Source organism: Triticum dicoccoides, chromosome 3A (genome assembly GCF_002162155.2).
Source record: "Triticum dicoccoides isolate Atlit2015 ecotype Zavitan chromosome 3A, WEW_v2.0, whole genome shotgun sequence".
Lineage (NCBI taxonomy): Eukaryota > Viridiplantae > Streptophyta > Magnoliopsida > Poales > Poaceae > Triticum > Triticum dicoccoides.
This window is the reverse complement of record NC_041384.1, coordinates 746,040,310-746,053,893: the sequence shown is the minus strand read 5'-3', so window position 1 is coordinate 746,053,893 and position 13,584 is coordinate 746,040,310. Positions and strand designations below refer to the sequence as shown.

The 13,584-nt window shown below is 45.7% G+C and overlaps 2 protein-coding genes across 11 annotated transcripts; one reads left to right on the top strand and one right to left on the bottom strand.

Moving 5' to 3' along the window:
- Positions 1 to 4,312: 4,312 nt before the first annotated feature.
- LOC119270641 lies at positions 4,313 to 7,792 on the top strand. The gene is made up of 8 exons (XM_037552665.1): positions 4,313 to 4,441; positions 4,551 to 4,652; positions 4,843 to 5,264; positions 5,357 to 5,487; positions 6,055 to 6,211; positions 6,543 to 6,870; positions 6,943 to 7,069; positions 7,429 to 7,792. The coding sequence occupies exons 2-7, from the start codon at positions 4,599 to 4,601 to the stop codon at positions 7,063 to 7,065; spliced, it is 1,215 nt and encodes a 404-aa protein (XP_037408562.1). The 5' UTR covers positions 4,313 to 4,441; positions 4,551 to 4,598; the 3' UTR covers positions 7,066 to 7,069; positions 7,429 to 7,792.
- Positions 7,793 to 9,107: 1,315 nt separating this feature from the next.
- On the bottom strand, positions 9,108 to 12,177 carry LOC119270640. 10 transcript variants are annotated; one of them, XM_037552663.1, is made up of 6 exons: positions 11,773 to 12,171; positions 11,582 to 11,676; positions 11,290 to 11,361; positions 10,599 to 10,710; positions 10,402 to 10,516; positions 9,108 to 9,525 (listed from the first exon to the last, which is right to left on the bottom strand). In XM_037552663.1, the coding sequence occupies exons 2-6, from the start codon at positions 11,621 to 11,623 to the stop codon at positions 9,300 to 9,302; spliced, it is 567 nt and encodes a 188-aa protein (XP_037408560.1). In that variant the 5' UTR covers positions 11,624 to 11,676; positions 11,773 to 12,171; the 3' UTR covers positions 9,108 to 9,299. The 10 variants fall into 10 exon arrangements, 6 of the variants coding, with proteins under 6 accessions (XP_037408560.1, XP_037408559.1, XP_037408556.1 ...); XM_037552662.1 differs by having other exon boundaries at positions 11,582 to 11,686; positions 11,773 to 12,169; XM_037552659.1 differs by having other exon boundaries at positions 10,423 to 10,516; positions 11,290 to 11,486; positions 11,582 to 11,686; positions 11,773 to 12,165.
- Positions 12,178 to 13,584: the final 1,407 nt, after the last annotated feature.

The following is a 13,584-nucleotide window of genomic DNA, read 5'->3' as shown; positions in this document are numbered from 1 at the left end:
CGCCGCTGCCGCGCCGCATCACACCGCGCCCCCTCACCCGCGCCGCCACCCCACACCCGCGCCGCCGCCGCACCTTGCCCACGCCGCCGCCCTACGCCGACGCCGCCGGAGCCCCTCACCGGAGACCTCGCCAAGGTTGCCCCGTGCTACATCTATTCTTTTTCTCGGATCGTTTTCTTCTAATCGTTCCGATTCTTTTCTTCTCTAAACCGTTCCGGTTTTCTAGATCGGTTTTTCGTTCGGTTTTTCTTCTCCGAAACCCTAGATCGGATTCGTTTTCTTCTCCGATTTAGTTGCTTTGGACCGTTCGCCGGACCGTTCGTCCTAAGGAACGTGATCACCGGATTCTTCTAGGTTAACGAACGTCCGTTCGTTTAACCGTTCTTCTTTTTCTTTTCGTCGGATTTATTCCGCGATCGCGATCTCAGATCTGATCTTCTTTCTAGTCTTTCTTTTCGCTCGTTTATCGGAATCAGGTGATTCAAGCGCCTGGAGTTTCGTCTCGAAACCGCCGTTCCGTCTAATCAACTTGAACAAGCTTTTGTTACAGTAAAATTTTGACCTAGATTCAACTTGCTAGAACCGAGTTGTTTTCTTCCGCCGTTTGTTTTTCGTTCTTTCTTGCAACCGGAGTTCTTAAGTTGAACTACCTGGTTCGTTCTCTTGTTCGAGTTTTACCTGTGCATTAGATGAGTACTTATTTCATGCTTGTTGTTTGTCTGCGATAGATTACCCGGATTGCGCCGCTTGTTACTTCGAAACCCTGGGACTCGCGGATCATCAGCAAGGCAAGTAACACTTTGATCATACCTTTTCTACAACCCATGTTTTATTGCATTAGATCAATCCTCTCACATTGCATGATTAGGATCTAATTAAATTGTGGGATGGGAAGTAGATGAGGTAGTACCTATTACCTGTATTATTATGAAACCTTTGGGAGTTACTTCTACGTTTGCTTATTATGCCATGCTATGCTAGTAGACGTGGATTGGGTGAGTGATATCCATGACAGATGTGAGATTGATAATTTTAATGGTTTATCTAAGGTGGCAACTTAAACACACATCTGGGTGGATTGAGGCACCTGATGTCTATCAGGACTTGCCTGTTTTTTTTGGACCGCCACCCAGGCTCAAAGGGATCATAAGATAATTCATGCTACAAAACTTCCGTGTGCAGCCACATGCTACTATGGGCTCTAGCATAGTTGACTAAGTTGTGCGAACTCTTACGGGGTGGACTAGCAGATGTAGGGGATGTAGGTGTACCGGTCTACCCCACATGTAAGGTGCTAGTGCTTCTGAAAAGACTATGTCTCGGTCATCCGTCTCTCAAACACCATGTAGTGCGAGAAAACAAACGGAGGCGATCGAGTCATGTGGGGAAAAGTGCGCAAACCTCTGCAGAGTAACAAACTAATCATGATTAGCCGTGTCTCCGGTTATGGACAACTTGAGTATCTAGTACTTGAATATCATTGTGAATCTCAACATGTTACTTCTAATTAATGTTATTGGGTTTTAATTACTTTTAATTGGGATTGAGAATGCTGTCAACCATTCTCAATGTTTCACAACCACCATGATAGTTAAATAAATTTATTCCTTTGCAGTAGGGAAAAATTGGCTTTACGCAAAACTGTAACCATAGAGCTTTCCACCAGCCATATATGCATGTAGTATAGCTGTTTCATTCCATTACTCTCTATGTGTTACTTTGCCAGCATATTCCATGTGCTGACCCGTTTTCGGGCTGCAACGTTAATGTTGCAGACTTTTCAAACGATGATTGAGGTGCGTTTAGGTCGTGGCCCTATACTCAGTGATGCCGCTGGAGTTGATGGACCCATTTATCTTCCAAGTCTTCTGCTGTTATCTTTAAAATATGGCCTTAAGTCATATTTATTGTAATAAGTTCTTTTTCAGCCATCGATGTAATAAGTGTGTGATTGCAACTCTGCTGTAAAACCTCGATGTACTGTGTGGTGTCAGCATTACTGATCCAGGGATGACACCGTAGCACAGTAGACGTGGTCCATTCGGGTCAGGTCGCTACATCGAGATTAGGATTTGTCACTCGATTGTCGGAGAGGTATCTCTGGGCCCTCTCGGTAATGCACATCACTACAAGCCTTGCAAGCAATGTGACTAATGAGTTAGTTGTGAGATGATGCATTATGGAACGAGTAAAGAGACTTGCCGGTAACGAGATTGAGCTAGGTATTGAGATACCGATGATCGAATCTCGGGCAAGTAATATACCAATGACAAAGGGAACAACGTATGTTGTTATGAAGTTTGACCGATAAAGATCTTCGTAGAATTTGTAGGAACCAATATGAGCATCCAGGTTCCGCTATTGGTTATTGACCAAAGACATGTCTCGGTCATGTCTACATAGTTCTCGAACCCATAGGGTCCGCACGCTTAAAGTTCTGTGACGATTGGTATTATGAGTTTTTGTGTTTTGATATACCGAAGGTAGTTTAGAGTCCCGGATAGGATCACGGACATGACAAGGAGTCTCGAAATGGTCGAGACATAAAGATTAATATATTGGGCGACTATGTTCGGACATTGGAAATGTTTCGGGAGGTTTCAGACATATACCCGAGTACCGGGGGGTTACCGGAACCCCCGGGGAGTATAATGGGCCTATTGGGCCTTAGTGGAGAAGAGGAGGGGCGGCCAGCGCAGGCCACGCGGCCCCTCCCCCTCTAGTCCAAATTGGACAAGGAGGGGGGAGGGGGGCGGCGCCCCCCTTTCCTTCCTCCTTTCTCCTTCCCTTCCCCCTTCTCCTACTCCTACTAGGAAAGAAGGAGTCTTACTCCCGGTGGGAGTAGGACTCCCCCCTTGGCGCGCCCTCCTCCTTGGCCGGCCGCCTCCCCCTAACTCCTTTATATACGGGGCAGGGGGCACTCCAAGACACAATAATTGATCATTAACCTCTTAGCCGTGTGCGGTGCCCCCTCCACCATAATCCACCTCGGTCATATCGTAGCGGTGCTTAGGCGAAGCCCTGTGTCGGTAACTTCATCAACACCGTCACCACGCCGTCGTGCTAACGAAGCTCTTCCCCGAAGCTCTACTGGATCGTGAGTTCGCAAGACGTCACCGAGCTGAACGCGGAGGTGCCGTACGTTCGGTACTAAGGATCGGTCGATCGTGAAGACGTACGACTACATCAACCGCGTTGTCATAACGCTTCCGCTTACGGTCTACGAGGGTATGTAGATGACACTCTCCCCTCTCATTGCTGTGCATCACCATGATCTTGCGTGTGTGTAGGAATTTTTTTGAAATTACTACGTTCCCCAACAGGAGGGGGGTTGCGTGTCTTCCCGTCGAGGTTTGCGGGAGCGCCGCCTTGAACAATTACATCGCCCTACCGCTTGCCGGGCGGCGCGACGGAGCCTTGAATGGCGACGAGCGCGACATCGCCGGTGTCGAGATCTGCCGACGGGAATGGCTCGTGGATGGCACCTGCGGTGACGGCCGACGGCTGGGAAGCTTCCAGGGCGGCGGAGGGAAGTCGGGGAAGGTGCTTCGAAGCGGGCGGAGAGAGGTGGTTGGCGGCGAAAGGGAGAAGGCGGGAACTGCCGCGCGAAAATGTCCCTCCCGCTTGATCTCGCAGCCGATAGGGGTCAAGCTCGGGTTGGCCTCCCACCCCGTGAATCTAAAAGGTCAAGGGCGAAGTTTTTCCGCGCCCCGCAATTTTTTTACAGTTCATGGACCGATACAGTGTTTGATGTGGTCACTTTTTTCACGAGAAATTGTAAACAGGCGGTTATTTTGTGGATCGACGTGTTTTAAGTGTCTGCTAGAGTTGCTTAGGACTTTGTGATTATGCTAGGCTTCCGGGTCTTTTCATACCTGGCCCAACGCGCCGGTCCGGCCCACCGTAATCGTGCCTGGCCCGGCACGGCCTGCCAGTGCATGATTATTATACGGGTCGTGCCGTGCCGGCCCACGTGATGCGCCTCCGCTGCGCCTCGAGGCCCAGGCACGACCCAGTTAGTAAACGGGCCAACATGTTGGCCCGTTTAGCACGCTGGGCTACATATTTTCAGCATGTTGGGCCGATTTTTAGGCCTATTAGGTTATATTTTAGGTATACATATATAAAAATATTCTGAAAATTATATTAAAAAAGGGCCGTGCCGTAGGCTCCAGCCCCCCGGGCACGACCCATTTAGCCCGTGCCATGGCGGCGTGCTCGCGGGCTGACCTGTTTGGGCCGGCCCGTTTGGCCACCTATAGTTCTTTTACAGGTCCGTCCTCTACTCGAATAATAAAAAAGAAAGGTCCGTCCTCTCCATAGTTTGCGAGTGTTGCGGAAAAGAAGAAAAAAACAACTCATTCCACCTCGCCGCCGCCTCGCACCCCGGATCTCCACGCGCGGCGGATCCTCGCTGCCGCCGGTGGGCATCTCACTACCGGTGAACTCTCCTACCCCCGCAAGCCTTCTTATTTCATCTTCTTCCAACCCCATCTGCTTCCCTTCCGTTAACCCTAACCCTTACCGATGGGATCAACGAGTCGTTGCAGATCCGGTCCCGTGCTGCTAGGTAGGTCCGTCCCAAGCCATCCTCAACGATGCGTCCCCGCCGCAGCCCCTCCGCCGGACGCAGTTCACCGGAGTCCAGCAACGTATGTGCATCTGCTAATCCCCACCTCCCTCTTTTGATCCATCCACTCTCTCTATTCTTTTCTATTTTTACATGGCTGCTGCTCTCGTTTCCATATTCCTATGATTACTGATCTGAACACATATTGGGGCTGTATTGATATTAGATTCTCATTTTTTCCTAATTTATGTATATGTATGCTATCTTTAAAGGCGTCACAATCAAGTGGCAGTCAATCTAGTGGTGGGATGAAAAATCCGGATGGTTCGATTCCTATCCCCTTCACCATCCATCGAGGTAATCCAGACCGGCTAACCGGATTGGGCTCTTCGTATTTGGAGATGCCTTCCGGTCAGGAGAATATCAATCTGACTAAAGAGGATTATCCAAAGCTTGTCCTCGTTATAAAAGATGACGACGAGAACCAACAAATGTGTCTAAAGATTATGAAAAGCTTGACTCATGAGAATGTCCTTGGAGTGCATTTCTGGGAAAAGGTTGAAGAAGGACCATATATCCGAGTTCATGTGGAGCCTTACACAGCATCGATTTCAACGATCATTAGCGAAGCTGAATCTCTTGTCGATCGTAGGTCAAAATTGGTTCCATCTCCGGCCTTTGAAGAGATAGTGAGGTGCTCATGCTAACATCTATCAACGAATCTTGAATTATATTTTTGTTTCATCATTATGTATAACTAACCATGTAGCTTGCATTCTTTTGTAGTGCATCAATTGATGGCCTAGACTACATTAGAGAGAGTGGTTACTACCATGGTAACTTCTCATGGGAAACTACTCTGTACCATCAGGAAGCTGATAAAATAGTAGTCAAATTGGCGAACTTCGAAATAAAAGGTAAGGTGGTCACATAAGCCTTGATTTTAGCCAATAAAAAAATTGGCAAGTGTATAAGCTTTTGGCTACGAATATTCTCCGCTTCTTGAGAAACAAATTTAGAAAAACATGGAGTTTAATAACATAACTGCATTGGCTGTCCTTGTAAAAAAAGAGAGGAAAATGGTGGTTGTTTACACGTGCTACAGTTAGTGGACAAATTTAGTCCCTTCTTGCTGCAAAAACACATTTCGAACTCTCTGCCTTATCATGACTTTCAAAATTCTGAAACTAAAATTGCTTTGGTGGAAGAATATGCACTGAGTAGAAAAATCATGTAAAAAATGATGTCAATATTTGCATTGGAAGTTATGTACGACCACTTTAAAACCAATGGTTTGCTCCATAATTTAATTTCCCACTGTAGTCTACTCACTGGCATGTTCTGAACAGCATATAAATGTCATCTTAATGCACCAATTCCTATCCTGACAATAGTATAGAATCTACAAAAGTTATCTACATCTTTAGTTGCTGTCTAGAAGTAATATAAAATTTTGTTTTCTTACCTTGGTTACCTCTTTTCAGGTCCTTCTCTGGTGGAATGCCAGGTGGAAGACTGTATCTCTCTGGCAGCCTCTCTTGAGTGGGCATCTCAAAAGGTGAAGAAGGAGTATCCCAATGTCAAGCCACACACTTGCTACATAATAGATGACCTCATAAGGATTTTGAAGTCTTTTACTGTGTAAGTTGTTGGATTGTGGTAGTAAACTCTATAACCTTCTTCTTCTCATAGTTCTCTAGAACTGCTCTATAACCTTCCTCTTCTCATAGTTCTCTAAAACTGCTCTATAACCTTCCTCTTCTCATAGTTCTCTAAAACTGCTCTATAACCTTCCTCTTCTCATAGTTCTCTAAAACTGCTCTATAACCTTCCTCTTCTCATAGTTCTCTAAAACTGCTCTATAACCTTCCTCTTCTCATAGTTCTCTAAAACTGCTGTTGGTGGAGCACATGCTTTTGGTGATATTATTTGTGTATCACGATACGTTGTGTAACTGTTTATAAATTTTCAGGAATTCTGTTCACACAATGAAACTTCAGCTCAAAGATCATGAATTTTTTTGGAACAGCAAGAGGAAGAAGATTTTCTTTGCCTATGATGTACCGCAAGTCTTCAAAAATGATCTAGTTAAGCAAAAATTTGCGGAATCTCCATCTATGCCAGATTTGCCATGGACGGCAACATGGCCAACTCATGAGTTGATACCTGGTCAGCTTATGAAACATATGTTGATTTACCGTGGAAATAATGGACTTGGATCATATAACGCATCCGATGTGGAAGAGTTTCTAAGGTTCATAAGTGGGATGTATTCGCATGAGAATGAACTCAAGGAGAAGGTAAAATAATCTCAGATTTTGTTGCATAAACGATTGTTGTTGCATAATTGATTGTTCTGTTTTTCGTTGCAGATTCCTAACCTCAATGTCAATAAGGAAGTTCAGAGGATATATCCGTGTTTGTGGTATGATTTAAAAAAAGCCATACGAGATGCCGAGGAACAAGCTGATAATGCCATGGCAGTGGACAATTAATGAGGTACATCTTCAGTCTTGTTTTAAACAATTTTTTAATAGACGGAAATTTTACGGACAATTCTTAGTTATAAGGAAATTAAAAGAATAGCAGTGGTGCGATTTTAATCAGAAGAGAATATGTACTCTTGAGTTTATTAGCACGATATATATACTTATACATGGTGGCTACGAAGATGTTATCATCCACTGGGTGTTGGTTTGGTAAGAGGGATGGGTGTATGTGATATGTCTCATGTGTTTTTATGTGCAGGAGTTGATGCACTAAATACCCACATGTCCAACCTTAATCTTTTCTGTGAGAAGTTCATTTCCATCTACTTGGCAGCCTGCCAATCTGATTATGTGTTTATTTTATTGCAGAAGAAGTAGCGGTGTCTCCCTCCCTCCCTCCCAGGGTGCCAAACCGCGTCTCTACCAGCCTGCGGGAGGAAATGCCCCTGCCCTGCCCTGCCTTGCCTTAGGATGACGCAGTCTTTAACTTAGTTGCTGTCTAATTTAGTTAGTTCATCTCTGCGGGCCAACTGTCTTGAGTCATGGAACCAGAAGATGGTATGGACCAGTCCGTCCTTGCTGGTTTGCCAAAGGATCTTCATCCATCTATGTTGAACTCTGTTGCTCTCTGAAGTTTAGGCAGTGTGTGTCGTCTGAAACAAGTGTACGAGATTCATGCTCTCTGTGCTATGTGAATGCCGCACTGATTCAGAAGTCTGCCCTATTTTGTTTGCGTGTTGGTGTTGGTTTTTTCTTTCAGTGTTTGTTTTTCCATGCTAGCACTATGATGACTATGATGCATCAACTTGGGATGGAACCACTCACTCTGTTTTGGTCCTCAAAATTTGGGAGAGAGGTTCTAGTTTCTCCCTCCCACGCATCAAACTGTATATCTGGCACTCCTTGGTGTTGGTGTTGGTTCTTCTTTCCTCATTTTGCGCCTTGCCTGCTACCCGTTTTGTTTCTCAGCAAGTGTTATTGCTCACTTTGCGCCTTGCCTCCAATCCATTTTGTTTGTTTCAGTTTTCCCCTGCTTATCTGATCAAAACAGTCAGCCCTCTCATCCTTGTGTAATTGTGTTGCAAAACAGGAGGAGGAAACGCACTTGATCTGCATGAGCAGAAAGATTCATTACTGACCTGACCGTGATCTAATCTGGGAAGGCAGCATGAAGAACTTGCATGCGCCTCACCTGGTCACGGTCGCTGCCGGCAGACTTCTTCTTCTCTTGATCAACATCTATCTCTATCTATCCATCTTGTTGTACAAAGTGCAGCGGCTGACTGAAGCATCCTGTTTATAGGTGACGAGCACCGTGGAAGGTCTAAAATATCATCTAGGCCTTCCAGCCACGTGCATTGCTACTTTGCATCACGAACGCACGCAAGGAAGAGATTTGCCGACACAAATAGAATATATAGAGTATTTCCCAACACAAATACATTTAAATGTTAATAACAGCTGGCCTCTGAATCTTTGTTACTACCTACTGTACATTTGAGGATAAATCTTTGTTACAAACAAGGAACAAGTTAACACGGCCACCCACGCCTGGAGCACAACACAAAATCACATCAACTCCAGGAAACTCTGAAAGATAATACAGTTACAACATTCTCAAGTAGCAGGCACCGTCTCATTCCGGCCTCCACTCTCTGCTTCTACTGTCTAACATCATCTCCACTCCACACATAGAACCAACACAAGTAACAGGGCAACACAGGTAACATCATCTCGGCATATAAAACCAAGGGTTTTTATCATTTATGCCACCGGTTGTGTCCCACTACTCAGTTTTGTCATTAGGAATTTCAACCGCTCAAAAATGCCATTGCTTCGTTAGACACATGCTCAAAAATGCCACTAGACACCATTATTGTGATCTCAAATCTCTTTTGCCATGTTATAATGACATAAATACCTATGGACCAACATGCCAGCTCTCCTCTATCTCACTACTATAAAGTGTGGGGCCTACTTGATCCCAACAGCGTTCTTATTATCCTGTAAAATTATTCGCTTGGTTACTCCTGACAAGTGGGGCCACACTTATCATTTTGAGATAGAGATAACTGACATGTGGGTCTAGGCTTATTTTTGTCATATAACATGGTCAACGGGTTTGAAGTGAAAATAACAATGTCTAATGGCATTTTTGAGCAAACATCTAACGGAGCGATGGCATTTTTTACATATCTAATGGCATTTTTGAGCAAGCATCTCACGTATCGATGGCATTTTTAAGTAGTTATAATTTCTAATGGCAAAACTGAGTAGTGAGACACAACTAGTGGCATAAATGATAAAAACCCTAAAACCAACACCTTCTCGCCTCCCGATGCGCTTAAAGAACCAGAGAGTTTTCGTTTGCTCGTCACAAAAGGCGCCACCGCTTCCCTTTGACCTTCTTCGCCACCCTCGGCTTGGCCTGCAACTTGGCCACCAAGTTGGCAGGGTTGCTCAGCACTGCAGCAAACATACAGTTTTTTTTGTTACCAACAAGCACAGGGTCAGCTGGGTGCAACAAGAGCATACAGGAGCACAGCAATGTATCCTAACAGCAGCTCTCTCCACGCACAACTTAATAAAAGGTCAAAGCAGCAAACAGGAGGAGATATCAATTGGTCCAGCCCTAAACCATGAGGCAACCATGTATCCTACCATTGCAAGGCCTCAATCTCAACAGCAGCTAATATAGAGAAGAAGAATGGCAACAAAATAAACCCATTTGATATGAACATTTATGTGCTTAATTACTAGATAAATGAATGAATGTCAGAGTTAGAGATCATTATTGTTCTATTATCCATTATCCAGAAAATGAAAAACTTTTGATTTGTTGAATGCAGTCTGAATTCTAACTATGCAAAGTCATCACTTGATTGACCAACCAGGTCTGACTTACAGTATCAAGTCCTAGCAATTAAATCCCTACAGTTTTGGCCCTTAATCATACAGACCAAGGCCACGACTTTCATGGAAAGAAAAATCCTAGTTCATCATGTAGATAGCACTGTCATGGTAACAGACAGCAGGGTAACAATACTCGATTGCGTGAAATGCTACTATACAAAGAGTGAAATGCTTTTGTATTAATGGATTAGATTTTTATTACTACAAACCAAAAGCAAACTATCTGTAGCAAGATGTGTTGCACTTGCAACTATATATGCTGCTGCTAGTACACGCCGAACCCAATTGAAGACACAAACTAAAGTTGAATGCACAGATTTGATTTTGCATCCAAACAGGACTCAGAAGCAGCACTAGAAGCTGATTCGTGCCCCTGAAACAAAGCCCTCTACCTGTCACGCTACTCCCTGGGAAGAAACGAGAACCTACAGATCTATACAAGGGAGAGACATAGAGAAGCTTATGGCTGGGTTTGTGTGTGGCAAGGTAGCCGCTGCTCTTCTTGACGCGGCTGCTGCTGCTGCAGATGTATGGTCAGAATTGCCTGCACAGAAGGAGTGATTGTTAAAGTTAAACATTTGATTACCCATCACCATTACCAAGATTTTACAGGTTGTTAAACTCACCTCTCTCCCATGGGAAATTCCAAAGCAGGCACCAAGTCCACGGGAAGGTGATTAATCGCCTGCAGGGGCAGAGAGGAGCTCCAAGTTGACCCTTGTGGTCAGCAGCAAGCCCCTGCAAAAAAGTTTATTAATCATCAACAGAAAAAGTTTACTGATTCAAACCGTAAACTATTAAGTAAAATGCAGTCTACCATTCATGCTTGAATCTGTTGACAAATGAAACAATCCTTCCATCCAGGGATAAATCAGAAGACAATGAGCAGTTGAGCAGGACAAGCAGAGTAAAGGACATTAATTAGAGGGAATGTGAATCGGCCGATATAATCAAAATAAAATCAATGATTAACAAGCATGAATCAGGTTCAGTCAGATAGATTAATGGGATCGTTTGCGATTTATTTAAACCGTAAAACCGTTTTTAGTTGAGAAATGAAACAATCCTTGCATCCATCGATGAATTCCATGTTGCATGGTGAGCAACTGAGCACATGCAAGGACAGAGATAGTATATGTGATTGCGATGGATGTGGGATCGCTGGAATCAATCTATCTCTATCCATGATGAATGTATCATTCATTCATTACTAGTTGGTAGCACTAAACGAGGGACTTCTGAAGCCAGGAAGCCCAATTGCATAGTACCGGGCATCTTTCATTAGACAGGGAAAGGGGAAGGGGGTTTGAGATGGACCTTGAAGGGGTGCGTCCCATGAGCTCTGCAGGAAGGTGCTCCTCCGGCAATGTATAGCGGCGGCCATCTCTCCTGGAACCAAAGAACGGAGGCGTCCGAGTGAGTAGCAGGTATAGTTGGTCGGCCGGCCACAGCAGGGAGTCTGTCGCTGGTGATTGATGTTGGATGTCGTCTCACAAAGAAAGAGCAGCAGCAACCTGCGTGGGGAAGGATAGCAAGGAAGCAACCGGGAGAAGATCAATCAGGGAGGGCAAGGGAAGGGATGAAGAGCAAATCGAACTGAAGAGCGGACCTTCGAGTGCGTGGCAGCAGGGGAAGGTCCATCCATGGCCATGGCGTCGTGTGGTCAGGTAACGTGGCCGAGCAGAAGCACTTGGCGCTGTCGATCTGGGGGGCCCTAGGATAGGTAGGAGGGAGGGAGAGAAGGTGAGGATAAGCGGTGCAGCAAGCAACAGGAGGAGCAGATGGGCGAGAGAGGCGGACCTTGAGGAGGAGCGCGAGCTGGATCCATGGCGTGGGTGGGAGCAGGGGAAGCTCGATCCGTGGCGTGGCGTGGCGTGGCGTGGGGCGCGAGAGAGCGAGCACGTCCGTCGGGGTGGAAGAATCCCCTGACGACGGCGTGGCGTGCTGTGGTCGCCGGCCGGTCATGGGCGGATCTGGCCGCCGACTGACCGACCTGGTCGCTCGATCTCCCTCTCCTCTTCTCTTCTCTCGTCTTGTGACGAGGGGAGGGGAGGGGAGAGAACGGAGGCGCGAGACGAGGTTGCCGGCTGTGGGGGAGAGGCCGGAGGCCGGCGGCGAGGTGATTGGCAGAGGCGGCCATGCGGGGGGAGGGGAGGAAGGAATGAAATGGGGATTTTTCCTTTTTCCTCTTTGTTTTTCTACGATTTCCAAGCCGAAAACTTTGGATGGGAGCGCGGACGTCGGGAGCGAGCGGGCTGACAACCAAAATCTTCGTTACGTTGAAACCAAAAAAAGAAAGTTCACATTTCACCCTCAAATGTGGCCAGAGGGACAAATAACCCTCCTGAACTCCAATTTGGTATGATTTTGACCCCAAAATCTTTAAAACCGGGTAAATCTCCCCCTTAGCTGGTTTTGGTTCGATTTAACCTAGTTTTGGGACACTACTTTCTGACGTGGCATGCCTTTATGGTGGGTAGTGAGAATTATGTCCATCTGACATGGTGTGATTGGATTGGGGACAGTTGAATGCATCGAGCCCTCCTCTTTCTGTTCGGTTCACCTCCTCTGCCTCCTTCCACCGTTTGTCACCGTCAAGGGCACAATCAACGCAGCCGACGCAGCCCATGATTGAGAGGAAGAAATCATGACCGGATGAAAGCCATGGATCCGGTACGTGATGCGAACCCGCTCCCCATCTCTCTGTATATTCCGCCGATGATTTATGATTTTATGGCGCGTGAGAAAGAAGTATGTCCATTTGCTCGCCCGCATGCTACTCCCACACACCTCCCTCACTGGCTGGCTCACTAGCACCATCTAGTTGTGGCTCTTGTGTTTGAGCCTGAGGTGGTGAAGTTTCGGCCGGCGGTGAGGTCTGTGGCTTCGGTGATGGCTTTGGCTTTGTCATGATCGGTTTGCAAAATCTGTAATAGAGGTCAAGTTGGCGCGTCCACCCCATCTCCGACCACCTCTAGCCGGCCCCTGTCATCTTGTTGTATCTCCACATGCTCCACTTCCTGATCACCATCTTTTGCTGAAAGAAGCAGAGCATACTTGTTTCAGTAACATTTTCAGTAGAGAAACGGTTTCAGTTACTAACAGAAATTCGGAAATGGTAATATATCATAGTGTATGTAGTCAATTTCATGTTTGCTAACCAGCATGAAATATGGTTATTAGTATGTATCATAGTAAAGAAGACATGCCTTATAAGTTCTTCCAATTCACTTGCCCATCAGCCGTCGTCGTTTACTGCTCGTTTACTTGATCGGGAGGATGAGAGCGGGTGAATTGGTTGGGTTTCACTGCATATTCGCTGCGAAAGTATTACCTGTACTTCAATTGCAAAATAGAAATTACATTCTTTGTACTGCAGAAACTTCACTTTTATCTGTTCAATAATATATGTAGTCGACAAGTCTTTGTACAACTAGTTTACTTCATCTCTCACAAGGCAGAGGTTGCAATGCTGAAAGAAAAATATTAACAGAAGTGTGGAAGGAGAAGGAAATACTGTACAATACTGATGATCTGATTTTTTTTGCAGTACCAAGGCATTATCGAAAGCTGATGAAATTTCCTGTTTTTCAGGTCATGAAGGGGATCCTT

What these genes read in the sequence shown, in the direction of transcription:
- LOC119270641 (XM_037552665.1), top strand. Translation starts at nt 4,599, where the DNA reads ATGCGTCCCCGCCGCAGCCCCTCCGCCGGACGCAGTTCACCGGAGTCC. An exon ending in GGCGAACTTCGAAATAAAAG is followed by an intron (nt 5,488 to 6,054) that starts GTAAGGTGGTCA and finishes ACCTCTTTTCAG; the next exon opens with GTCCTTCTCTGGTGGAATGC. An exon ending in ATTTTGAAGTCTTTTACTGT is followed by an intron (nt 6,212 to 6,542) that starts GTAAGTTGTTGG and finishes ATAAATTTTCAG; the next exon opens with GAATTCTGTTCACACAATGA.
- LOC119270640 (XM_037552658.1), bottom strand. Translation starts at nt 12,112, where the DNA reads ATGGCCGCCTCTGCCAATCACCTCGCCGCCGGCCTCCGGCCTCTCCCC. An exon ending in AGCTCGCGCTCCTCCTCAAG is followed by an intron (nt 11,687 to 11,772) that starts GTCCGCCTCTCT and finishes TACCTATCCTAG; the next exon opens with GGCCCCCCAGATCGACAGCG. An exon ending in CTGCTGCCACGCACTCGAAG is followed by an intron (nt 11,487 to 11,581) that starts GTCCGCTCTTCA and finishes TTCCCCACGCAG; the next exon opens with GTTGCTGCTGCTCTTTCTTT.